This window comes from Cavia porcellus, unplaced genomic scaffold, assembly GCF_034190915.1.
Source record: "Cavia porcellus strain 051 isolate PalLab524CR breed Dunkin Hartley unplaced genomic scaffold, mCavPor4.1 scaffold_14, whole genome shotgun sequence".
NCBI classification, from domain to species: Eukaryota; Metazoa; Chordata; class Mammalia; order Rodentia; family Caviidae; genus Cavia; species Cavia porcellus.
The window spans coordinates 25,040,099-25,067,291 of NW_026947497.1; the positions used below are offsets into that span (position 1 = coordinate 25,040,099).

A 27,193-nucleotide genomic window follows, 5' to 3' on the forward strand; every position below is an offset into this window, starting at 1 on the left:
TATGTATGTATTTATTTATTGGTATGGGGGCTTGAACTCACGACCTAGCACTTGGTAGGCAGGTGCTTACGCTGCTGAGCTACATGCCTGGCCCTTCACTTTTTAAGCTTCCAGATTTGGTTTATGGGAGCATCTTCTGAGTGGTTTCTCAATTTTCAATTTTTGCTTTTGTATTTGTTGTAGTGGTAGAAATGAAACCCACGATTATAGATAGGTCCTCTGTCACTGAGCTATGTTCCATCTCTGGATCCTTTTTTCAACAAACAATTCTTGTGAGTACAGGGCCACACACTTGTAATTCCAGCTGCTGTGGAAGTAAGAGGGTCAAAGGTTCAGGCCAGCCTGGGCAAGACCTTATCTGAAAAGTGGTTGGGGATGTAGCTTAACTTTGTTATCATGTGTGAGGCCCAGGATTCAATTTTTGGTACTACTGATAACACATAGATAATCAGCCAACCCCAACTAGTCTGCTTACTGTCATCACAGGACATTTTTCTAGAATTTCATGTAAGTAGAGCTATACACTATGCTTTATGTATTTGCATTCCCTTATGCTCAACACTTATTATTGCTAGTATTATTTTGGTTTAAGTTTATTGGTACAATTTAGGTATATAAAATGATCACATAATCTTAGGAAATTTGTATCTGTGCATGGTATGTCTTGGTTTCTCTTTTTTCTCCCTTTTCAGCAACTGCTTTCAAATTCCTTGCCCTCACCACCTTTGCTTCCCCATAAAAGCTGTTTTCATGTTCCTTTTCCCATTTTTTCTTTCCCTTTGTTCCTTTCCACCTCTCCCTCCCTAGTTTCCTTTTCTTTTTGAACAGTTTCTTCCTGTTCCACAATATCTATTGTTCATTTTTGTTTTTATTTACATTTTCAGTTTCTCACGCCAGAGATAATGTGATATTTATGTGTGTCCAATTTTACTTTCGATTACTGTCTCAAGATGCATCCATTTAGCTATAAATGTCTCAGTTTTAGCTTTATGACTGAGTTATACTCCATTATATTAAAAAATTACATCTTTTTTTTTGTACTAGGATTCAAACTCACAACCTCGTACTTGTCAGATAGGCGCTTATGCCACTGAGCTAAATTCATATCTTTTTATCCATTCATTGGTTGATGGGCATTTGAGTTGCTTCCAGGATTTAGAAACCATGCCAATATAAACATGGGTATACATAAATAGCTGTGCTGCGATGCTTTTTTTTGAGAGCAGGGTCTTGCTATGTAGTTCAGGTTGGTCTTGAACTTACTCCATGGTGGCCTTGAATTTTTGGTGATCCTCCTGCTTTACCCTCTTGAGTGATGGGATTACAAAGCTCAGTATTGTTTTTTAGATTCATCTGTATTGTTCTACATATTGGTAGTTTTATCTCTTTATTGCTGAATAGTTTTTGTGGTACCAGGAATTGAACTTGGGACCTCATGCTTGCCAGGCAGCCACTGTGACACTGAGGTATATCCCCGACCTTTACTAGTATTCTTTGAATGGATAAGTCCTGTTACTCTTTTGCTGATGGATAATGGACTTGTTTCTACTTTTGGGCTATTAAGTAAAATGCTCTGAGCATTTGATTTTTTGGTTTTGTTTTTGGGGATACTGGGTATCAAACTTAAAGCCTTGTCAAGTGCTCTTCCACTGAGTTACTTTGTTTCTTTTCTTTACTTTTTTTTTTACTTTGTTAAGTAAATACCAGTGAATGGATTGATTGCTCCATCCTATGGTATGTTAATTTTCTGTCACTAAAAAATACCTGACATAGTTGTCTTACGAAGTAGGGAAAAATTTATTATTTGGCTCACAGTCATGGAGATTCTAGTCTGAGATCAGTGGCCCCATTGCTTTGGGCCTGGGTGGGAAGGGCAGATGGTCACATGCAAAGCCATTAAACAGTTGGGACAGGGTCCCGCAGTCCCTTCTTGCAGTGTGCCTCAGTGACCAACTAAGTGTTCTGCCATCTCCCACTCGTGCTACTCTGAGGACATTCAACATCCAAATTGTACTGTTTGAGCAGGGCATGGTGGCACTACTTAGAACCCCAGGACTTTGGGAGGCTGAGGCAGGGAAATTGTACATTTGAGCACATCCTGGGCAATTTAGAGACTTCATGAGATGCTGACTCAAGTAAGAAATTAAAGAATGATAGGGAATTCACCTCAGTACAGAGGCCCTGGGTTAAATATACCATAAATATAAATAAAAGTTTTAAAAATTGCAAACCCAGGTGTGGTGGTGTGCACCTGTTGTCCCAGCTACCTGTGAGCCTGAGGTGAGTTCAATACTAGATTGAATGGCATAGCAAGACTCCAACTGAGAACAAAACACCCAAAATGCTCACAGATTATTTTCCGGGTATATTGTTTCAACGGGGTGTGCTTAGATTTCAGAAAGCAGAGGACAAAATGATACATGAAATAGAATAATCCAATTGGGTTTTCAGCTTTTTGTTAAGATCTTACAAGTCTGTTAAGGCATGTGTTCTGTGACTGGATCTGAAGGCATAAGAGTTTTTTTTTTTTAACAAATTTATTTAAAAATTTCCAATTGTGAAAAACTGTTTAAATTTTTTGAGAAAGGGTATTGCCTGTGCACTTCAGGCTGCCTTTGAATTCGCTATGTAGCCCAGGCTGACCTCTGACTCAAGGCTGTCCTCCTTCCTCAGCCTCTTGAATGTTGAGATTATTACAGGCATGCGCCACAATGCCTGGCCTGGATAACTAAATGTGAAAGAATTATATAATAACTACCTGTGGAGCTGTTACTTAGATTTAGTAATTTTGCTGTATTCATTCTTGTGCTGAATCATTTGAAAGTAACTTGGAGGTGGCACACTTCATCAGTGATGTCCTAAAAAGAAGTTATCATCTAAGAAAACCATTAATTTCCTTGTCACTAATCTTTTTTTGGGGGGCACTAATAATCTTGTATTTTCCTGTTATTTATAAAATAGCACTTTAATAGTATAAAACTTGTCCATAGAAAAAATAAAGGCCTCTTTGCCTTTTGTTTTTTAATGTATCATGTAAAGGTTGTATTCTAAAAATACTGGGTACTTATAATTTGAATTTTCTAAAAAATTGATTAAATTTTGAGACTATAAGAAAATATACTTGTGAAATTATAAAGAATAATAATGTAACAAACACAAACTTAGCATTTTAAGAAACATATTAGCCTGGGCTGTGGTGTTGTATACCTGCATCCCCAGCACTTGGGAGGCTGAGGCAGGAGGATTGGCACAAGTTCGGGCCAGTTTTGGCTACATAATGAGTTCATGGTCAGTATAAACTACGTAGTGAGAATGTCTCTGAAAAAAAACAAAAAAAAAACACAGGAGCATATGTTAAACTTTCCAATATATCTTTTGCAGTGTCATTCCATTGCCACCTCCTGAGAAAAAAATAAGCTTGAATGTTTTAGTTTTTTGCATGTTTGGAAATTGCAGTATAATTGCCATAATATACCCTTTAGCAACAGTTCTTTTCACTTTAGTCTTAAGTTGGAGATTCATGAATGTTGGTGGTCTTGCTGTGTAATTCATTCTTTTTCTTTTTGCTGAAAGATACTTCACTGTTTGAAGTCAGTTTAGTGTTGGTGAGCATTTGCTGTTTATTTTTCATATGAAAGTGCCACCATGAATATTCTATGCATGCATAATAATACACAAGTTCGAGAGGCTCTCTGTGATAATTTCTCAGACTGCAGATAATTTTTCATGCTGCAGATAATTTTTCAGGTTTCAGACTGAGTGAGGAGTAGGAAATCAGTATCTGGGATCATAGTCTGTTTTTTTTGTTTTTGGTCTTTTTGAGGCAAGATTTCTCTGTGCAATTCAGGCTGACCTTGAACTCATTTTGTAGCAAGGCTGACCTCAAACTTGGAGTGATCCTCCTATCTCAGCCTCCTGAGTGCTGGGATTAGAGGAGTGTACCACCACACCCGCATGATCTGTGTTTTAAAAATATTGATAGAAGCCAGGCACAGTGTCCTGATGCCTGTAATCCTAGCACTGGGAGACTGAGGCAGAAAGAAGGATCATTGCAAGTTCCAGATAAGTCGGGGCTACAAAGTGAGATCAAGGTCAGCCTGACTGCATAGTAAGACTTGTCTGAAGGGAGGGAAAAATGTATATGTGTGAGTGTGTATGTGTGTGTGTGTGTTGTCAGAGTACTTCACATAGTAAACATTGTTTCACAGTACTTGGTTGTATTAAAAAATTTTGTGAGTTGATAAGGTTATGCTGATTATAGCAGAAATGTTTGAAAAAGACTCTTTAAGTATTAAGGATGGAATTATAAGAGCCTAAAGCAGTGGTTCTCAAAGGGGAAGATTTTGCCCCCGTTAATGGGCATTTGACAGTGTTTGGAGATACTATTGGTTGTCACACTGGTGGCTGAAGGAGCCCTACTGACATCCAGTGGGTAGAGCTGATAGTGATGCAAAACATCCCACAGTGCTCAAGACCCCCTCTCCCTTCACTGAAGAGCCTGAAGTTCAGAATCCTTGTTCTGAGATTTGCTTATCTTTACTTTTATTAGATTATTCTACTGAAGAGCTTTTCACTCTTAGCACTATACAAATGTCCTTTTTCTCTTCTATATTATATAGTCTTAAAATGTCTTCTAGGTTTGGTAGAGGAAAGACTATTTCATTGTCTTAATGTTATTTCTCATGGCCAGTGAGGCTGAGCATTTTCTATATTCTTTGGCCATTTGGATATTTGGTTGCCCTACTAATTGATGTTTCATACATTTCTCTGTGTGCATGTTGTATTAGCATGAAAAGAGTAATATCAGTTACTGTGTGCTATATTTTAGATATAATTCCTATATTGTGCCTCATGTCTGTTCTGCCTTTTTTTTTTTTTTTTTTTTTTTTCCGGTCTTTTTGAGATAGGGCTCACTGTGCAGTTCAGGCTGGCTTTGAGCTCACTTTGTAGCCCAGGCTGGTCTCCAACTCGCAGTGATTCTCCTGCCTCAGCCTCCCAAGTGCTGGGATTATAGGCATGCACCACTACAACCAGCTTTTTTTTTTTTTTTTTTTTTTGAGAGAATTGCACTCAGGACCTTGCACTTGCCAGACAGCTGCCTTGCTGCTGAACTATATCCCTGGTCCTCTTTTCTCACTTTTTGCAGTGTTTTTGTTAAAATGGAATGTCTCTTACTTAAATAGAAACATCTTTAAACATTTTATGAAATGTTTTGTGTTTTGCTTTGTTATGAGACAGGGGTCTTACTATGTAGCTCAGGCAGTACTTAAACTCACTCTAAAACCCAGCATGGCCTCAAACTCACAGCTGTCCTTCTGCCTCAGACTTCCAAGTGCTGTTCTTCTGCCTCAGACTTCCAAGTGCTATGACTACAGACATGTACCACCATGCCCAGTATTTTTAAGTATTCTTTATGAAGTGAGTCTTTATTTTATTTTTTTGGTCATCCTGGAAATTAAACATAGGATTTTTACACTCAGCTGTTCATCCTGGGCTTGAACTTTGAATCTTTTTTTTTTTTGTACTGGAAATTGAACTCGGGGACCTTGTGCTTGCTAAGCAGGCTCTTGAGCTGTTAAACTAAATCCCTGGCCCTAATCTACCTTAACCTTGCAGAGTTATGAGTTTAAGCATGTGTGCTGTCCTGTTGCTTTAGGAATTTTATATTGTATATATTTAGTAGATTTGGAACTTTGTATTTAACTGTACTATGAATATTTAACTGAAGTCTTTGCAAAGGGCCTGTTAATAATTTTTCTAGTATATTTTATTAAAATATCTTTATATGCTAGTACTAAACACGATCTTTTTTTTTTTTTTTTTTTGTACTGGGGATCAAACTCATGGCCACGTGCTTGCCAGGCAGGCGCTTACACCACTGAGCTAAATCCCCGGCCCTCTAAACATGATCCTTCTTATAACAGAGATAATGTTTTTTAAAGAAAAGGTCTATTTTCACTCAGTTTCAGAGGTTTCAGTGCATGGTGAGCTGGTGGAAATACGGCAGAAGGGCATAAAGGAGCAAAGCTACTACTTTGTGGCAGAAAGCAGAGACAGGGAAAGCACTATAAATATTTGTGACATATTTTTTAAGCATGTGAAATAGACTGGCTACTTTCACTAGTTCTAAACTTGGAGGGGAGTTGCTATGTTCTCATAAAGATAATTGTGTCGTTTTATTGCTAATTGGATGTATTAAAATGTTTTTGTTTTACAAAGGTTGGCGGCGAGAAAGAGAAAAAAGAGAAGATCAAGATGAAGTATCCAGTGTGAGAAGTGAGGGTGGTACTATCCGAGGTTCCTTCAGAGGCCGAGGAAGAGGCCGAGGATGGGGAAGAGGACGAGGCAGAGGAAATTCTCGACGTATGACATACTTTTTTGTTTTGTTCAGTTAGATGAACTTTGAAAAAAAGTGAGCAAAGTGTTACTATTTTATGTTATCCTCTATTATGTTTTAACTAGTTTTTTTGGTCTGGTAATAAAGATGGCTTTATTTTTATTAACTTTTGAAGTACTTCACTTTGCATTTTCCTTTATTTAAAGTTTGTGATCATCCTTTTTTTTAATTCACATCAAGTGAACTTTGAGTATACATATGGTTATGGAGAACATGGTGAAAGGACTGATCAACCATTTCAAACAGAACTTAATACCAGCATGATGTATTACTATGATGATGGGACAGGCGTACAAGTGTATCATGTGGAGGAAGCATTGCTTAAAGAATACATTAAACGTCAAATGTAAGTTGATGTCAGATGTAATTATATGGGATAGTAAAATTGTTACAACATTAAACTTTTTATCTGAATACTTACCATGAAAGTGAACATTTTTAAACTATTAGTAAAAGTTAATATTGTTATGTTAATATTGATTATCTTTTACTAGGAAATACTACTAAAATGATGTTTTTAAAGAGATTACATCTGGGGGCTGGGGATTTAGCTCAGCGGCATAAGTGCCTGCCTTGCAAGCAAGTAGTCATTAGTTCGATCCCTGGTACCGATAAAAACGAAAAAGACAAAAAAAAAAAAAAAGAGAGAGAGAGATTACATCTGGCTGGATGTGGTGGCATATATCTATAATCTTAGCTATTTGGGAGTCAGAGACAGAAGAATTACAGGTTCAAGATCAACCTTGAGACCCTGAATCAAATATATAAAAGGGTTAGGAATGTAGCTCAGTGGTAGAGGACTTACTTAATGTGAGTGTAGCCCTGGTTTCAGTCTCCAGCACTGAAACAAGTCTAGAAATAGGTACATGAGCCTATAAGACAAAAAAAATATGACTATTAGTCTTTAAGTTTCTTCTGTATGTTAGTGTTCTTTAGAGCATATTATATATTTCTATATAAAAACCTCCCCAAGTGATTTGCTTAACCACCTTATAAAACTTGAGTCTTTTCTACTTTTGCAAGCTGAAAGGAAAGGACTACTTTTGAAAGAATGTAAGTTTTTTTTCTAAAGTCTATTTAAGAAAGAAAATAAGCACTGCTTTGTTATTAGGAAGGAATTTCTTCACCACATCTGCTGGGCACCTGTCTGGGTAGATTTGATTGGCCTACAGTATGAAGCAACTTGTTTATTTTGTTCTTGCTGCTTTTGTTACAAGTGATGCATACAACTGAATAAAGAGCCTTTTGTGGGCCAAAAGTGTTTGGCATGTGACTGTTAACTTCCTACCATTATTCTTTTCTGTAACTGTTGCTGCCAGGTTCCTCCTGAGATCTAACTGTAGACATGCAGCAATGAGAGGATAATTGGCCTCCCTGTGCTCTTACAAGTGAGGGAGGAGCAGAACTGCTTGACTGTTGACAACATTTCTGATCATGCAGTGGAGAATCCAGAGCTGCTAAAAGAGGACATGGTAATGCCCTCAGAGCACTGAGCAAACAATGTCAGCTACACCATTGGTGTCATGACTGCTTTTTTGTTGTTGTTTCAGGAGTAGTGTTTTTGCAAATGTTAGAAGAGCCATCTGGTGTAAGGAAGCTTGTTTTTGTTATCATGCTTTGATTGGTAGAGATCTAGATTTGAGGAGTCATACTTTGACTTTGTCATTGAGCTTTCTAATATAGTATATAGGTGAGTTGACAGATTAGGATTAGATTTTCCTTTTTGAAGTCATTTAGCTTTCCTTTTATGTGTGGCAAAATGATGCTAAATGTTTTCTTACTCTCCAAAATGATTAGGAAATAATTTTCAGTGAGATTTTAAACTTTTTGTCAGAATATTTTCATTTTTAAATATTTTGATTGTTTCTAGTTGGGACCGTGTTTGGTATTCAAATTTAGAGATTAGAGCGTTTGTACCATATTAGAAAATTTTAAAAGTATGTATTATAGATAATAGACTTAAATATATTTAGAGCACTAAGCAAACTGATTCTTACAAAGTATTACATTTAAAGGGAAGCCTTTTAAATGTCTTGTTTGCTTGGTTGCTTATGGTGCCCAGGGACATTGTACCACTGAGCTAACAGCCCCAGCCCTTCCCTTTGTTTAAATTTGGAGACAGGCTCTGAATTTGCAGTCTGCTTGCCTTACCCTCCCAGAGTGCTGGGATTACAGCCGTGTGCCAAACTGGGAAGTTTATTATTGATTCAGAGAAATTTTTATCCAAGAATAATTGTGACTAAAACAAATGTCTGTCTTAATGTATGAAATTTTAGGGTTTCTTTTAGTATGTGCCTGATAAGCACTGTGAATAGGGCTTTTGAGGTATAACAAAAATCAGAATATTCATTTCCTTAAGTCTTAGTTTTTTTCAGTGCTTAAAGAGTAATAACTTACACGTATTACTGAGATGTCAGTATTTGCTGATCTTTTCGAGAGCTTGCACAAAGTCTTGCTAAGTTGCCCAGGCTGGACTTGAACTTGTGATCCTTCTGCCTCATCTTCCCAGAGGTGTGTGTTGCCATCCTGATGAAAGTTTTGTATTTGGAGATTCAGATAAATATCATATTATAAAGAAAATTTGTGTATTTGCATTTTTGCATGAGATGATTTTTTTTTCCATTTTCCAGTTAGAGGTCCTAAGTGCCTAGGGTTAAAATTTACCTTAAATAGTCCAGAGATAATCTAGTCACTGAATTTTAGACCCAATGATACAAACTGGTGTACTCTCATAAATTACCACCCTTCTTTGAAAATTTTCTCTGTGATTTAGAAACTGTATGCTGATTAAGCTGCAGGCCACATCATCAAAATCATTGGTTTTGTTGTTGTTTTTGAGACAGTGTCTTAACTGTATAGTACAGACTGGCCTAATGTAGCCTAGGCTGGCTGCCTCCTGCCTCAGTCTGGGATCACAGGCATGTGCCACCACACCCAGTTATTTAGTATGTATGTGAACCAAGTAGAGGTAGTTTGGGAAGCTGAGACAAGAAGATTGTGAATTTGAAGTTAACCTGGGCTACACAGTGAGACCCTGTCTCCAAAAAAATTAACCACTGACTGGATGGACTATTTTAAAGTGAAATGAGCTCTTTTTTCTATTTAGGTGGAGCTGGTCTAAATAATGCTTAATGTTTTTTAGAAAATAATCAGTTTTTGTACTCATATAAGAGAAATTAGTAATTCAGTAGGTTTTTTTGTTGCTATTTTTCTATTAAACTTATGTCTATGCTTAATATACTGTAATATTAACCAAATTGAAATACTTCGATAACATTTGACATGTAAGCAATAGATCCTATTGAATAAGTGGATGATATTTATGTTTACTGCTTATTTCTTTTCTCAGTGAATATTACTTTAGTATAGAAAATTTGGAACGAGATTTCTTTCTTCGGAGGAAAATGGATGAACAAGGTTTCTTGCCTATTTCCCTTATTGCTGGTTTTCACCGAGTTCGGGCTCTTACCACAAACCTTAATCTCATCTTAGAGGTAATTATTTATTTAAAACAATCTTAACTTTCACCCAGTTTTTTTCTGTGAACCTAAAAGTAGGATGAGGCAGCTATAGTCTTAGTTAGATACTTGAAAAGCTGAATTGGTAGGATCATTTTGTGCCCACGAGGTTGAGATCAACATGGACAAAATAGTGAGATTCCCTAGGCCCGAATTAAAAATCCTGTCTGTATTTGCCTAAAATTCTGACAGCATCTCATGCTGTTTTGGGGGGGTCGAGAGGGGTCCTTTTGAGACAGGGTTTCACTGTATAGAACTTGTGGTCATTTGGCCTCAGCCTCTTGAGTGCTGGAATTAGAGGCATGTGCTACCATGCCTGGCTCATCTCATGGTATTTCTTCATTTGATAAAATGTAAATGTGCCACTTTAGAAAGCCTACAAAGAATTGCTAATGATATTGCCACCTCTTTTAAGTTCAAACCTTCAGACCTTTTTTATTTTTGTTTGGTTATGTCTGAGATTGGGTTTCAGTTGTCAGTAGGTAACCTGGGCTGGCTTTGAACTTGAGATCCTTCTGCCTTGGCCTCCGGAGTGCTGGGATCATAGACCTTCCACCACTATGCCTAGCAAGCTTTGACTTTCAGTATTCTTGGACTTTTAATCTTCAGGTTGCTATAAAATAGCACATATTCCTATTTAATTTTCCATATGCTACTGAAAGACCAATTTAAAAGATATTTATAATCTTCTTACTGCTTTTAATTAAACCTCTTACCTGTTCAGTTTCTAGAAAGGTTTTTGAAATTGTGATTTTTTTTTTTTTTTCCCCCTCAGTTTCCTACGTGTATAGTATACTTTGTAGCCAATGTCTTTCCCTACACACAGTCTCTGGTAACCTAATTTACTTTTTGTCCCTATAGCTTATCTTTTTTCAGAATAAAATTATACATAAATTTCACTAATTTTTTTTTTTTTTAATTTTATTTAAGGAGAAAAGAAAAAAAAAGGGAAAGGGTACAAGTTATACAGATTTACAGAAAAAAAAATGAACAGTAGGAAATCACTAGTTAATGGATTACATATTGTCATCTTAGAAATAATTGTTCAAGTCACAAAATTAAAGCTTGTAAAGTGGACATTCCATCAATGATACTGCAAACAGTTCTGTTCATTGATCCAATAAAACTCTGTGATATCATTTTCTATCTTACACACTTAAATATACATGCAGTTATATAGTTTGGAGCACTTTCTTTTCCTCTCTTTTGTACCATGACTATTACACATTTTGGGTCATTGCTCCCACGGTTCTTATTACTTTTTTGGAAGAGAGTAAAACCAAATGTGACATAACAGAACAGAATCGGTCAAGTCAAAAGGGTGGACATAATAGATAATGTAAAAACATAATACAAGGTGATCAACAATGGTTACTATAATGCCTCCCGCTATCTCTAATAGAATTGCCTATATCGCTAGTTATAATACAATTGAACAAAACAGTAAAGAATAAAACCGACAAAACCAAAACATTGGAGACATTGTAGGTCTTCAAAAGTAGTTAAAAGTCAACAAGAATGGGCGTCATAATGAATCTCATTATCTTCACAGCTGATGCCTAAACTTTCGAACCTGATACTATCCAGCAAAACAGAATAGGGGAACATCAGTTAAAAAACAGATGGTGAGAGTAATACAGGGCTTTAAATCAAGGTAATAAAAAGTCAAAGTGGGTTACTATAATATATCCTGCTATTTTTTTCCTTTAATTAAAAGGATAAAGATAAAAAAGTAAATAATGGAGTGGAGATTGAGATAAAAGAGGGCATAACAACGAAACAGCACAGATCAAAACATAACCATTTAAGCAGAATAGTGTTTCACCACCAGATAATCCTAACCTAAAAGTAGTTACCATATTGTCTTTCTTTGAAATCCTTGAGTACAACTTCGTATACTGTAGCATTAAGTATATCAAAGCAATGTAAAACCATTCAAGAGAATGACAGCATTACAGAGTATTTAGAATCGACTAACAGGAAATGAATAATGGTTTCTGTATAATCTCCTTGTCTTTACAAGGTTTTTGCTTATACTACCGTACATAATAAAATCCAGTAAGATACAACCTATTTAGACCATTGGAGACACAAGGACAAAAGCTAGATGAGACTTCAAAACAAGATGATACGAAATCAGTATTACCTATTAAGATGTCATTTTCTCCAAAATAGCTGTTCCTATCATCCAATCTTCTCTGCCTCATTTCTGTTGAGCTCTTTTTCTGTCAGTAGCTGTCAGTTTGTCTTCTTCATTTTGTTCTCTGCTCCATTCGTTGTGGCCTCTCTGCCATTATTTCTGGATTCTTTGTATTTTTCTTTTTTTAGAATATCCTGCAATACTCTCTGTAGAGTTGAATTGGTGGTTGCAAATTCCCCCAGTTCCTCTTTATCCTGGAAGCACCTTGTTTTTCCATCAATTTCCAGGGACAGTTGTGCAGGATATCTCAATCTTGGCTGGAGATTATTATCTTTCAAAGCTTGAATTATTTCCCCCCATGCTCTTCGTGATTTGATGGTTTGTGCAGAGAAATCTGCTGTAATTCTGATGGGTGTTCCCTTGTAAGTGGTCTGTTTCTTGTCTCTTACAGCTTTTAATATTCTGTTCTTGTATTGAATTTCTGGAATTTTTATTATTATATGCCTGGGTGTTGCTCTGTTTGGGTTGTAGGTAGCTGGGGTCCTGTATGCCTCATATATCTGAGTATCTTTACCTTTTGCTAAATTAGGAAAATTCTCCTGGATTATTTCTGTGAGTAGCTTTTGTAGTTCACTTGTTTGTGTCCCTACTTCTTTTATGTTCTTAATCCTTAAGTTATGGCTCCTCTTATCATCTTCTTGTCTTTGTATTATTGCTGTTTGTTTCTTTGTTATTTTTAAGAAGTTTTTCATTTCATTCTCCCATATTACAAGTCTGCCCTCCAGGTCAGATAGTCTGTCCTTAGTTTCTTTCAAGCTGTTATGCCAGTCTTCTATGGACTTCTTGGTATCTTGGTAGTCCCTTTGAACCTGCTTCACGTATTCTATGCTTTCTCTGTTTTCTCCATCAAACAATTCTCCCCTTTTTTTCTGCTCTTCCATTCCACCGCCTGTTTTTTCTTGGGTGGTACTTAGCATTTCTCTAACTATTCTGCATACTTCTAGCTTCAGGTCGTTGATAACTTCATTCCTGAATTGGTCTATGAGGCTCTCTATATGGTGCCTTATGTATATTGGTGCGGTGTCTGCTATTGCCTGTTTCTCAGAATTGGGGGCCGAGGAGCCTTTCTTGTTGCTGCCTCTTCCCATGCTGCCTCTTCTTCTCTGTTCCTTATATATGCAAGCTTATATAAGAGGCCCAGCTTCTCTCCCAGTCAGCCACAGCCTGATCGAATTGCGCCAGTTAGGTGTTCCCGCTCACCGCTGCGCACCAGGGAGTTACGGACCAGGCAGCCTACTCGTCTCCCCTCCCGGCCACTGTCAGGCTCTCGGATCTGGGTTGGGACAGCCTACCAGGTCCGCAGGCAGCGTCACGCAGGCCAGGCACTTTTCACCAATCTCGCCCGAGAGGGGGATGTGTGGCTGGAGTTGCCACCGCGCCCTGCTCCCACAGGACTGCTCGGGCCCAGAAAGTCCTCTGCTGGAGTCAAACTGTGGTAGAGTGTCAGCTTCTCTCACTCACCTCACCACAAGTCAGTGCACGCCTCCCTGCCTTTCGCAGATTGCCGTTCTCAGAGCTTCTGGGAGTCTCTCTCCTTGCTGAGCCACTGTAGAGGCAGCCAGCCGCCGCACGGTGGGAAACCCAAATCGCGGCTTACAATGGCGTGGGGTCCAGCCTCCACACCGAGGCTTTTCTGTTCCTGTTTTAGCACCAGGAATGCATTCCAAGTTGGCTTCTCTCAGCCCAGTTCGTTCCTGAGTCAGCAGAGCATATCTCCACCTGCTTATGTCTCCTTAGTCCGCACCATTCCTGGCCTCTGAGCCGAGTCTTTCAGAGAGCCTCTGGTAGTTGTTGTTATCTGTCCGCCATGTTCTCCCGGAAGTCTATACATAAATTTCATACTTTGTAACTACTGTTTCTGGTTTCTGTCCAATTAGCATAGAGTTTTTGAAATTCATCTGTGTTTCATATATCACTATTCTTTCTTTTCTTTTTCTTTTTCTTTTTTTTTTTTTAAATGCTACCATGAATCAAATTCACAGCCTCATGTTTGCCAGGCAGGCATTGTGCTTCTGAGCCATATACCCTGCCCAGTTTGTTCTTTTATGTTGTTGTTGTTATTATCTCGTAATATGGCTGTGCCACAGTTTATCCATCCCCTTGTTAACATTTAGGTTGTTTACAGATTTGGCAGATTGAGTAAAGCCTGACAGTTTTTGTGTGGGTATCTGTTTATTTGTTGAGTAAAATATCTGGGATGGTAATTGTTGAAATGTGTTTTTGCTTATAAGAAACAGCTATCATTTGGGCCATAGGAGGTTCATATAAAAAGTATACTGTGGACATATCTGAAGAGGTTTTATCATTTTGCATTCACACCTTTGTGTGTGAAACTTGTTGTTCCACAGCTTCAGCATAACTTGATATTGTCAACTATTAAAATAGTAGATATGTAAACCAGGTATGATATGTAAACAGGTTCATGCCTGTGATACCAGTATGTAGAAGGCTCATTCATGAGGATCGGGCTATCAAGCCTGGGGCACATAGCAAGACCCTGTTTAAAAAAACATAACAAAACAGAAGATCAGTGTTGGTTTCTTATTATAGTTATTTTGCATTGTCCTAATGAATTTGGAAATGTTTGTAACCTGTTTTCTTAGTGTTGAAACACCTGTCCAAAGCCAGGCATGCTACTACATGTCTGTAATTCCAGCACTTGGGAAGTTGAGGCAGGAAGGGCACAAGTTTGAGGCCAGCCTGGCTATATAGTGAGACTCTCAAAAAGGGGTGTGTAATAGAGCACTTACTTGCCTCCCATGTGCAGAGCCCTGAGTTTGGTCCTATCCTAGAAGAAAACAAGATCAGGCGTCAATTTAAAAAGACAGAGTTAGGTGTGGTAATATTTGCTTATAATCCTAGTACTCTGAGAGGTTCAGGTAGGAAATGTCAAGTTCAGTGCCAACCTGGAAAAGTTATTAGTGTCTTAGACCCTATATTGAATGCCCTGGGTTCAACCTCCAGTACTGTGAATGAATGAATGAAAGAATGAATGGGAAAAGAGCAGAAAGTGAAATGCTGATCATTTGGGCCGTAGGAGGTTCATGCAAAAAGTATACTGTGGACAAATTTGAGATAAAAACTTAGACTAAACAGTGTTAGATATAATTTTATTCTGAACCAAGCCTTGTTAATCATGAGTCCCTAAACGATTACTTATTGTGTACAGTCAGTATTTTTGGATATGAGATTCTGTACTGTGTGAATATTAGTTTGTGTCCTTTCCTTAATCATGCAAACCTATCATGAATGACTCCAGTGGTACTCTACATAAATCCATCCCTTCGTGCCTAATAGTGAAAAACATACACGTTTGCAAAAATCTACAGATAAAAGAGTACAAGTTCTAAGAAACCACAAGTTTATTCCATTAAGAACACAAGGCTTAATATGAGAGTAACAGGCGTGGTTCTAAGGCTAATAATATATTAATAATGCTCCTAAATCCTTTGTACAATATTATAGCTTAAGTGTTGGATCTAATGAAAGACACTAGTAGCAAAAAAGTCACAGGACTAGAATCAAGAATGTAGTAAGCCAAAAAGTAAACAAAAGGGGAAGAGCTAGAATCAATGGGTTCAGCTTTTTTTTTTTTTTTTTAAAAAACAAGTTTAGTTTTGTAGACCTACTAACCCCAGGCAACTGAGTGTCATCTCAAGTGTTTTGCTTTTCTTGTTTTTTCAAGAAAGAAAATATTTGTGTGTAATCAAGCATATATAACATGAAGCTGATATAAGTGATTGACAAAAATATAACCAGTAGAGGGACTTGAATAACAAAAGTAGCAAATGCTTACTTACAGGTTACCACATGCGCCAGATACTGTCAGTTACTCTCATGATGACCTTAGGAAGTATATATTGTTTCAGGACATTGTTCAAAGTCATAGAGCTGGAATTATGTGTATGTATTCATGCTCTTGATAATGTTTAATTGCAAAGCATAATAAATCCATATTAAACTGGGTTTTGTAGAACATGTACTTCATCACTTCACCAGTACTTGGGAGGCTCAGGCAGGATTGCTGCAAGCTCAAGGCCATCTTTAGCAAACATAGTTCAAGACCAGTCCAAATTACAAACCAAGACTTCATTTAAAAAAAAAAGCAAAAGCCATATCTTATCAGAAAAAAGACACCTTTCCCACTATTATAAATTTAGATGCAAAATGAATATACACTGTTCTAGAACATTTTCGTTTTCTCAAGGGATTTTCTTACTATATCATTGGCCCACTAAAATCAATAAAAGGCTAAGCATAATAGCAACTAAAACTTCCTGTTAAGTACTCCTTCCTAACAGTGTGCTTAAGGGCTTAATGAGAATACTTTCAGACCAAAAAAGCAAACAATAACATGAAAACCAAATCCTGGATCCTAGGTACCAAAAAAAAGAAAAAGCTGAAAAAATTAGTGAGAACTTGATTGAAAATCATAGTAATTAATAAGTTTTTATACTACATATCATAATTTTATTCCCGGAATAACCTTTTAATGAAAAGGCAAGTTTCCCAGTGGCTGTAGGTGTAGCTTAGTGGTAGAACACTTGCTTAGCACATGCAAGGCCCTGGGCTTGACTCCCAAGTTCCACAACAAAAAATAAGTAAGTACAATAACGATATTGTTTGAAGTAACTTCAGAAAACAATCTTCAGTCACACACCAGTTTTTTCATGTGGTTTTGAAAGTTAGACTTTCCTATAAGGTGGCTTCAAAGTATAGGCTTAGTGGTACATGCTTGTAATCCCAGCAGTATGGAGGCTGAGGCAAGACTGCCACAAGTTCAAGTCTACCTAGACCATGTGACGAGTTCAAGGTCAACCTGGACTATCTGGCAAGACCCTATCTCAAAAAAAAAAACAAAAAACAAAAAAATATGAAGTGACAGTTGTTCATATGTAGTATTGTGATACCAGTACTCGGGAGGGTGAAGGCAGGTGGACTGCCACAAGTTTAAGGCCGTCCTGGGCTTCCTAGTTAGTGAGTCAAGACCAGTGTGAACTGCTTAGCAAGAACCTTTTCACAGAGTGCAGTTAGTTTCAAGTGTAACATGTAAAATACAGTAATCTTAGGTGTCCAGTGTAAGTTTTGGAAGTTAAATCTGACTGCCACTCCAAGCAATAGATTATGTCCATGATGACTAATCTGGATGCTGAGTCTACTGCTTGCTACTGGGCTTCCAGATCCTTCAGTGAACATATTGAGGAAAATACATAAATAATAATGAGGAAACACATTGAGGAAAATAAATAATGAAACAGATTGAGGAAAATATGTAAATAATGGACTTGAACAGTCCATTGCTATAGAAGCTTTACATTTTTCTCCATGACATATTTGACTCCCTTTTCAAAGGAATTTGCTTTTAAAATTATTTTAATTCTAATTTTAAAATAATGAGAAATATTTAAGTGCTGGAATTAAGGAATACAAATGACAGATTCTAAAAGTAATACATGACCATCTCATATTAGTGAATTTTAATTTTTGTACATTAACATAACACATAAGATATATATAGTGGTATCTTGGTTGAGGAACTTTAATTCTCTCCGTGATTCTGGTTACAAACTGAATTGGACCAGAACAAAATCAAATTTTCCCATAAAGTCAAACAAACTTTTTTTTTTAGGTGCCATTTGACTATGTCACTCACGCTGGCCTTGAACTCATACTGTAGCCCAGGCTGGCCTCAAACTCATGATGATCCTCCTATCTCAGCCTCTTTTTTTTTCTTTTTTTAATTTTATTTAAAAGGAGAAAAAGAAAAAAAAAAACAGAAAAAGGGTACAAGTTAAACAGAATTTCAGAAAAAATAGTAGGAAATCACTAGTTATTAGATTGCATATTGTCATCTTAGAAATAGTTGTTCCAGTTACAAAATTAAAGCATATAAACTAGACATTCAAACAGTAAGATTACGAATATTTTTGTTCAGTGATCCAACAAAACTCAATAATATGGTTATCCATCTTCTATACCTATCTCAGCCTCTTAAATGCCAGGATTATAGGCATAGCCACCAAACAATGTACACAGCCTGCCTCCTAAGAATTGAACTCAGGACTTGCTCTTGTCAGACAGGTGCTGTGCCTCTGCGCTAAATCCCCAGCTACATTTTTTAATTATCCTTTCTAAATGATAAACATCCCTAAATTTCACATAAATGTTAAATGAGCAAGTCTTTAATTGTTTAAAGGTTAACGTCATGCTAGGTGTGGTGTTCCATGCCTATAATTTCACCACTGAGGCTGCGAAAGGAGCACCACAAGTTCAAACTTAACTTGGGAAGCTTAGTGATTTATTTAGCAAGATCCTGTCTCAAGGGGGGGGGGGGAGGCAGCTTAGATTACTGTGAAGCCCCCACCCCAACTCTAGTACTACAAAGGAAAAAATTTATCTTTAGTTTTTTTATTAGTATAAAGAGAATAAAAGCCAACAAAACAAAAGAGTAAAGCCAAACAAAGCAGTGAAAGTGGCACAGAAGGGGCTGGAGGTTTAGCTCAGCGGCATAAGCGCCTGCCTTGGAAGCAGGCAGTCGTGAGTTCGATCCCCGGTACCGATAAAAAGGAAAAAGACAAAAAAAAAAAAAAAAAAAAAAAAAAAAGGAAAAAAGAAAAAGAAAGTGGCACAGAACTTCAAATCAGGGTAACATGAAATCAACAATGGCTACTGTAATATATCTTGTTACCTGTACAGCAGTTATCCATTCCATCAGACATAGTAAAATCAAATCAAAACAAAATCAAACCAATCAAAACAAATTTGCAGCATTGGTTGCAAACAGCATGGAATAAACAACAAATTGGAACAAAATAAAACTATTGGTTTTCAAAAAACAAGACAGAAGAAAATCCCCCACATTTCCTATATTGCATACTGCCATCTGATCAGGCTACTTGCCCTAGGCCTGCAAAGTCATTCAGACATTACCAGTGTGTAGTTGTTTTTGTACCTCAGTTACTGTCAACCTAGCCTGTCCTTCAAACCAGCTGGTTGCCTATGGTGGCACAAGTGGGGGAGTTCTTGATTCTCAGCCCATGTGCTGCAGATCGGCTTCTCTCTTCTGGGGCCTTGTGTGGTTTGCACAGCTTACTGGAAAGGGAACTGGCTTTTGGATGTGATCCTCCCAGACCCAGCATGGCTTTTGCCAATTCATGGGAGAGGTGCTCTGGCTTCTGTCTTCCTGAGCCCTGCATGATTTGCAATCTTTAATTTTTTTAAAAAAGAAATTTGCTTCTGTTTTATAGCACATGTTTAAGAGACTCCACAGCTAATGGCTAAGGCTTTTAATTGTGGACAGTTGAATGATTTGTTTCATAGTAGGCCTGTGGTTTTTTTTTTTTTTTTAAATTGAACTTGTTTAAGCTTCAGTCTCCTCATCTATAGAATATGCATAATACCTTGTATGTGAAAAGGTATTAGAATCAGGTATGCATATTATTACTTAATAAATAGTGTTAGTTAACTACAATAATGCTACTTTTTATTTGGTGATATTTTGAGGGACAACAAGGAAATATGAGGGAAAAAATAGATAATGAAGCTCAATTGGTTGCAAAAAGCATTTGCTTCTGTTTGATTTAATACTATTTTTTTTGTCTTTTTCCTTTTTAATTCTTAAATGACTTAATTGTGCGAAAGCCTCATGCTACAGGATAAACACTTGATAAGTCAGAATAGTTGTTTTACAAGAGTGATTTTTAAGGGGCTGAGGACTTGCTCAGCAGTTCAAGTGCTTTCCTGGTAAGCACAAGGTCAAGAGTTCAATTCCTGGTACCTCCCCTCACCAGAAGTGCTAAGAGTGATTTTAAAATTTGTTACATTCTGAATTTGTGGATTTTTTTAGCTATTAACTGCAACATAGTCTGCTGCCTTCAGATTTTATGGTTTTTAGTTGCTATAAATGTAATATTTGCAATGAAAATTTTTAATAGTTCTGTAATAACTCATAATTCCTATTGCCAGGCGCTGAAGGATAGCACAGAAGTTGAAATTGTAGATGAGAAAATGAGAAAAAGAGTAGAACCAGAAAAATGGCCAATTCCAGGCCCTCCTCCACGGACTGTGCCGCAAACAGATTTCTCTCAACTGATTGATTGTCCAGAGTTTGTACCAGGCCAAGCTTTTTGCTCACATACAGGTAACAGCTTTTCTTCTAGAGCAAACAGTGTAACAGTGAGCTATTTGATCCATTTTACCTCTTTTTAGTCTGCGCATCTTTTGTAGGAAAACTAAAGATGACTAAGTGACTTCTGATGCTGTAAATTTTATTTACTTACATTGCTCCTCATGCAGAGCTATAATTTAAATAGGGATCCATGAATTATTGGTGACTGTCTTATGTTTCTTGCTGTTAAATTTTATGTGTACTTGATCATGTGTGGAATTTTTGCCTTTTAATTTTGCTCAGTGATTATAAATACATCATGCCAGTTTTTCCCTTCTAAGACTGGAGTGGTGTAATAAGAGTTTTATACTCAAGAGTGGGATAGCCTTCCTTTTTAACTGTGTTACCAGTGTGCTACAAACTTGTCTTACAAAGATATGATGACCCATATTTTAAAGGAGAATTGGGGTTCTCTTTAATCTGGTTGTGGTTAGAATTTTCCAGAATTGCTTTAGTGTTAAGAACTTTTTCCTGGATCATTTTAAGATGTTCCCTCTTGGGAAAAAAATATGTGCTTAAACTTTTTTCAGTCAGGGTGATGATCTACTGATGCTCTTGGATGTCATTTGATCGGAATGTGCAGTGGAATAGGTGACTCAATGAAATGCCATTGTAAATATTGGAACAAATCGTGCTGTGGAAAGGAAAGCAACCAGACTGTCTCCTGTGCAGCAGTGTCTACTCCCAAACCTCTATGGAGGAGGCTGGGCCAACACTACAACCACCTTGCGATGATGCTGTGAGACAGACCAGAGGACTGCTGTTACTATTGGAGCTGCTTATTTCTATGTAATTGACCTGGGCTGTGTGGGCTACTTTTCTTCATGGTGGGAAAGTTAATTATTATCATTGTGGACATACTGCAAGATTCTGTTGTTTACAGGCATATGTACTTGTGTCCAGATCAATAAAGCAGGAAGAGAGGATTGAGAAACGTTTCCCAAATCGTTAGGTCTTTCACTATTTGATTTGCTCTTCAGCGTAGTGTATGTTATATAACACATGTTGTCATGTTTCACATGGACTGTGAGATTTATTAATGTGAACAACTAAGGGCAAAGAAATTTAAGAAATGAACAGGGGAAATTTTTATTTTACTGTTGGAAGTGTATTTTTGATACATCTAGATGAGAGACCTGCCCATTGATAAAACATTAGTGGACAGTCTCACAAATATTTTTATGTCATATTACTATCTCATATTTTTTTGTCAGCTCTCTGCTTCTAATCCCAGTAAAAAAACTTGCACAAGTGTTTTAAAAGTTGAAGAAAAGTGATATCATTTTAGTTTAAACTTTAACTTTTTAAAGAGATATAGTGGCTTATTGTATAAATTAGAATTATTTATTGTATAAAAGTGGGGTCCAAGATGACATTTTTAACCAGCATGTGAACAATCATTGGTAAGTTGGATAATATAGTATTTTTTCCACAGGATAGTTTGTCAGTCAAGTTGGTGATGCCTGTACATTAACCATTTATGTTTCATTAATAAAATTATAATTAAATTATGTTTTGTAAATTTTGTTTCTTAACATGCACTTAGGTACATACAAATACTATTCTATACACAAGTCAGTGCATATTAAGATATTATTAGGTTCTATATATTTTACATCAGAATCTAAGACCAAGTAGAGATAAAGATGGAAATATTTTTTAGAATTGCACCAACTCATATTGTCATAAGAATAAATATGTAAATCACCTTCTCAGGAATCTCCAGATTTCTGACCTTCACAATTCCCTGCTTGCACTAAGAAAGCCTAAGAGAGGTAGGATGTCAGCAAAAATCTGAAGTGAAAAGCCCATAGTAATATGGTAAAATATTTTTAAGCATACTTGAATCCTCTTCATCAGAGAAAATAAAGTTGCTATTTTTTCATCTCCAGAGGTTGAATTGTGTAACATGAGTTGACATTTGCACTAAGCAGAAGACCATCATGCACCACAAACAGTTGATAAATGAGAGTAAGATTGCTTTTGAAATGCAGGCTCTGCTGTGCTGTGAATATGGTATTGCACAGTCCACTCTTAAATAAAAGAATTTCATCAGAGTTAAAAAGCTAAGTACCTGACAATCTTGATTTTTGGGAGAAGGACTTTTTTAAAAAATATATGAGAAGATCTAATGATTATTAAAACCGGGAGATTTTCTTTGAAAACTTCATGTATAAAAATGTTCTTGAAAATGTTATGCATAAAATGTATAATTGTTTTAAAGAAACCTTTGTAATTAACCAGAGATGTGGTCCTTTCAAGGTGAAAAACAAAGCAGTATAAGATAATACAAATTTATGGCGAATTATATTTGGAGAGCCAAGTCAACAATTTTCATTTAATAAAACCAAACATAAAATTTGTATGTTCTCACAGGTTGACACCCAAGTGTTGAAGAATGTGTAAGTTTTTCCATCTACATAAGTTTAATGTCTAATCTAAATCATATTTAAACTCATTTAGACTGGAAGATTAGGAGTTTGCTATTCTTAAACTTTACAAATGTGGCTGGGGCTGGTAATACACACGTGTAATCCTACCACATGGGAGGCTGAGGTGGGAGGATCACCACAAGCTCAAGACCAGACTGAACTCTACACAGTGAGATCTTGCCTCACAAAACCAAAAAAAAAAAAAAAAAAATTACGGATGTCTGACTTGAAATAGTTTCTCTTTGTTTTCTTTTTCTTTAGGACAGGGTCACACTGCGTGGTTGAGGCAGGCCTGGAACTCTCTGTAGTCCAGGCTGGCCTCATACTCAGTGATCCTCCTGCCTCAACCTCCTAAGTGATAGGATTACAGGCATGTGCTATCATGCCCAGCTTTGAAATATTTTAATTAGAAAATACAGATGAAAACTTAGGACATATGTCCTATTTTAATTTTTAAAATATCTTCTTAGTTTGTGGTATTATTACATTCGTTATGGAGAGTTGGTACATGTTCATAACACATAGTTCTTTTTATGTCATTTCCTTATGTATAGCTTATTTTTATTAAAATTTATCAGTTTTTTTTAAGAGCAGAATCTACTTATTGAGAGAAAAATAGCTTCTGAGAAACAGAAAAGGTCCTTAGTGGATTGCCCTTCATTAAATATTTTTAAAGTCTCATTGTAAGACTTGTAAATTTTCTTATTTGTCCAAATGCTTTGGTATTTTAATATTACATTTCCAAGCACATGGAAATAGAATCAAACACCTTCATGGTAAAAACCTAAAAGCTGTGGGTCATTATTTAATAAACTATTGGAATGTTAAGATTAAATTTTCACATTAAGGACAGTAGCTTTTGATTTTTCTAGCTTGTGCTATGCTAGATGCTGTTCTTATTTATACATGTGATGTTATAATTTAATTCCCCCATTATGTATGTAGGGAACTGAATCAAATATAATGACCTAGGGATTGTTTGCTTTTAAAGTTTCATTCACTGTATGGATATAGATAACACAGTATTAGGCACTTCTCCATTACTGAAAGCTTTGTGAGTGTGAGACAGTGTACACTCTGTTTTGCTTACACTACTTCTGTGAATGAGTTGGTGACAGATGCACCACTAATTTAAGCAGTTGTAGCTGGCTGTGGTAATTCACACCTGTAAGCAAGCCCCGGGCCTTTAAATTCTGTCTCAAAATACAACAAAATGCTGTGGCTGTAGTTAAGAGGTAGTGTACTTGCCACGCGTACATAAGGGCCCAGGTTCTGTCACTAGCACTGAAGAAAGGAGGGTGTTTAGAATAGTAACCTCCAGGAAAAATATGTAAGCATATAAATAGTTCAAAATTCTAAAATTTTTCAGTATTTTTAGTGCTGAAAATGGAACTTGGGGTCTCATGCATGGTAAGTAAGCATTACCATTGAGCTACACCCCCAGAACCTTATAAATATGTTAGAAACCTGGCATGGTATTATTCACCTCTCAGCACTTGGAAGGCTGAGGCAGAAGGCTCTCTGGAGTTCAAAGGCTACATAGTTCAAAATCAATCTAGTTGAGACACTGTGCAACAAAAGATTTTAGGATGAAAACATGTAAAACTCACTTTTGAAAAGATACACGAAAGCAGTTTGAATTTTACTTAGAGTATATAATTCTTTTGATTAGAAACTGGCAAAAATGCAGCCAGGTGGGTTGGCCAACACTTGTAATGCCAGCATTCAGATGGCTGAGGCAGGAGAATTGCTGTGAGTTCAAGGCCATCCCGGCTACATAGTTCAGTCAGCCTGAACTACATGATTGAGACCCTGTCTCAGAAAACCAAAAAAAAGCCCTGTCCCCTCAAAAACCAAAAAACCACCAACTGGCAAAAGTGGTAATGTTGAGAAGAAAGACCTTTTAACTTGAAACAGTTTATGGTTGGTTCTAGGGGGGTTGATCTTAGGGCTTTTGCACTGAGTTATATTTCCAGCTCATTTTTCTTTATTTTGAGACATGCTCTTGCTTAAATTGCCCCAGTGGGCTCAGTTGGTTGTCTCCCCCCGCCCCCACTTCTGACAGCCTTGCAAATGCTAGCTAGGATGACAGGCCTGCTCCCTCACTCAGCTGTTCTGGGAGTTGTACCCAGGACCTTCGCACCAAACTACCTCCCAGCCCTTTTTGTGCTTTGATTTTGAGATAGGATGTCACCAAATTGCTAAATTCAAGCTTGGCTCAAACATATGGTCCTCCTGCTTCAGTCTTGAGAGTACTGGGATTGCAGGTATGTGCTGTCATGTCTGACCTACATTCTTGCTTTATCGCCCAAGCTGTGTACTTTTAACATGACAATTTGGTGCTTTGCAGTGTTCAGTACGAGCCAAGGTAGAAGGTGGGGGAATGCTCTTCAGTGCATGCAGGCAAACTTTTTTTTAAGCAAAGAAAATGTAAAAAGTTGGAGTGATGGTTGTTTTAAAGTCTAGTTGAGAATCAGTGTAATCTGAGGTAACATATGTATTAGACTTAATTGGCTTAACAACATTTGAGATTCCATGATTATAATTTATAGGTTTTAATAATTACACAGATAATTTAATTCACAAATGACTTACCAACATTTTGGTGACTCACATTGACATTGTTAAGTTGGAATGGTGGCCTGTATAAGGATTAATGATATTCCTTTTGTTTGTTACTCAATGGCTGTTCTTCTGAGTAAATATTATTAAAAACTATTTGAAAATCACAGGAAAAATTTTAATTGAGGTTGATATGTTTTGTGAAAAAATACCAAGGAACAAATGAAATATTTAAATTAGAAAACCTGTTATTTTAACTGTAGAACTAATTTAAAATTTTAGAGTCTGCCCCAAATTCTCCAAGAATTGGAAGTCCTTTGATTCCAAAGAAAAATACTGAAACAAGTAGTCTTCAAGCAATGTTTAGAGGTTTGTCTACCAGTTTACCTGACTTGGATTCAGAACCTTGGATAGAAGCAAAAATGAGGCATCATGTGTCCCCAGTGGAATTAAAGGTAAGTTGTTACAAACCAGATGAAGTGTGATATTCTTTGGTAGAGTGTAAGGTCAGTGACTTTTCTATTTGTCAGATATGCATGCTGGAATGACAGGAGTGTGCCACCATGCTTGGCTTAGTGTGCATTTTAGTATCCTAAAGACCCTTTCTCAAAACACTTTCTAAAGATGCTAAGTGATTTTTACAGCTTGTCAGGGTATACTGTTGAAGTTAGTTATTTTTTGACAGTGCTGTTGATGTACTACTTTTTGTTTTTCAAATCCAGTTTATTCAAAGGTAGAAAGACGACAATAAAATTTCAAAGCATGTCAATCAGGGAGCAACAGTGGTACATACATTGCAGATTTGTTTTTGAAATAATGTCTTGCTGTGTAGTTGAAGCTGGTACTGAACTCTATGTAGCGCAGACAGGTTTCAAACTTAAGATGATCTTCCTGCCTCAGCCTCTCCAGTGTCAGAATTGCAGATGTGTTGTAACATGACTGGTTATTGTCAGTGTACTTCTTAAAAAATTGTCTTTTAATTTTTAGCACTGGGAATTGAATCCAGGGCCTCTTGCTTGCTAAGCATGCACTGTATCTGTGAACTTTATTCATAGCCCATTAAAATGATCTTTCTGAAACACTGTACAGTAGATATATAGAGTAATTAAATATAACTTTCTGTTGAATTCTAGAAACATTTTTATCTTACAGTTTGTAAAATTGAGATTGCCTCACATCTTTTTATAAATATTTTCTTTTGAGGATTTTTAAGGTGATTTTTTTTCTTTCCTAGTCTTGAAATTTCAGGGTGATATGCCTTGGTATGCATCTGCTCTTACTCCTTGAGCTGAATACACATGTTCAAGAAACTTTTGTCTTTCACTTTCTGGTATTGTTATTATTTGTTCATCTTACAACTGTAGTTCTGTAGTTGTGAGTTTTAAGGTTCTACTTAGATATTATAATTATTTCTACCAATTTTGTTTAACTTTTATAGGATGTTAGTTGCCCCTTAATATCTGTTGATTTTGTTGTTAGTAAATTAGCATGGGTTTCACTTGTTACTTTTTGCTCTGCCCATTCAGAGGTCATTTTGCCAAGTGTGTGGAAATAAACTTCTAATTTTGGGAGTCTATTTGGCTTAATATTCTCTTACAGTTTGGGTGCTAAACAATAATCACTGAGCATACAAGATTGATATAAGTTAAAACACAGTTATGTGACATTTTTAAAAAAGTGATAGAAATTTTTTCCTATATAATACTAATTTCTACCTTTAGGAATCAGTATCTAGACCTGAAGAGGCATCAAATCAATAGTGTCTTCCAGAAGAAAAAATAACAAAAAGAACTTGATTCTCTATTTGAGGAAGAGATGGAATAAATGGATGAAAAAAGACGTTTACTGATTGGTCTGATAATGATAGAGATTATGAAATTGATGCCCGGGATTTAAACAGGATTTTGATTGTAACTC

At 36.6% G+C, this 27,193-nt stretch overlaps 1 protein-coding gene across 1 annotated transcript in view; it reads left to right on the plus strand.

Moving 5' to 3' along the window:
- The window catches only part of Larp1b (La ribonucleoprotein 1B), a 94,912-nt gene that overhangs the window by 19,226 nt on the left and 48,493 nt on the right, over positions 1–27,193 (plus strand). The window contains 8 exon segments of the mRNA XM_063260754.1: positions 6,220–6,363; positions 6,578–6,743; positions 9,747–9,891; positions 20,081–20,255; positions 25,559–25,731; positions 26,998–27,057; positions 27,059–27,095; positions 27,098–27,193. Of these exon segments, the coding sequence (XP_063116824.1) occupies positions 6,220–6,363; positions 6,578–6,743; positions 9,747–9,891; positions 20,081–20,255; positions 25,559–25,731; positions 26,998–27,057; positions 27,059–27,095; positions 27,098–27,193 (996 nt within the window).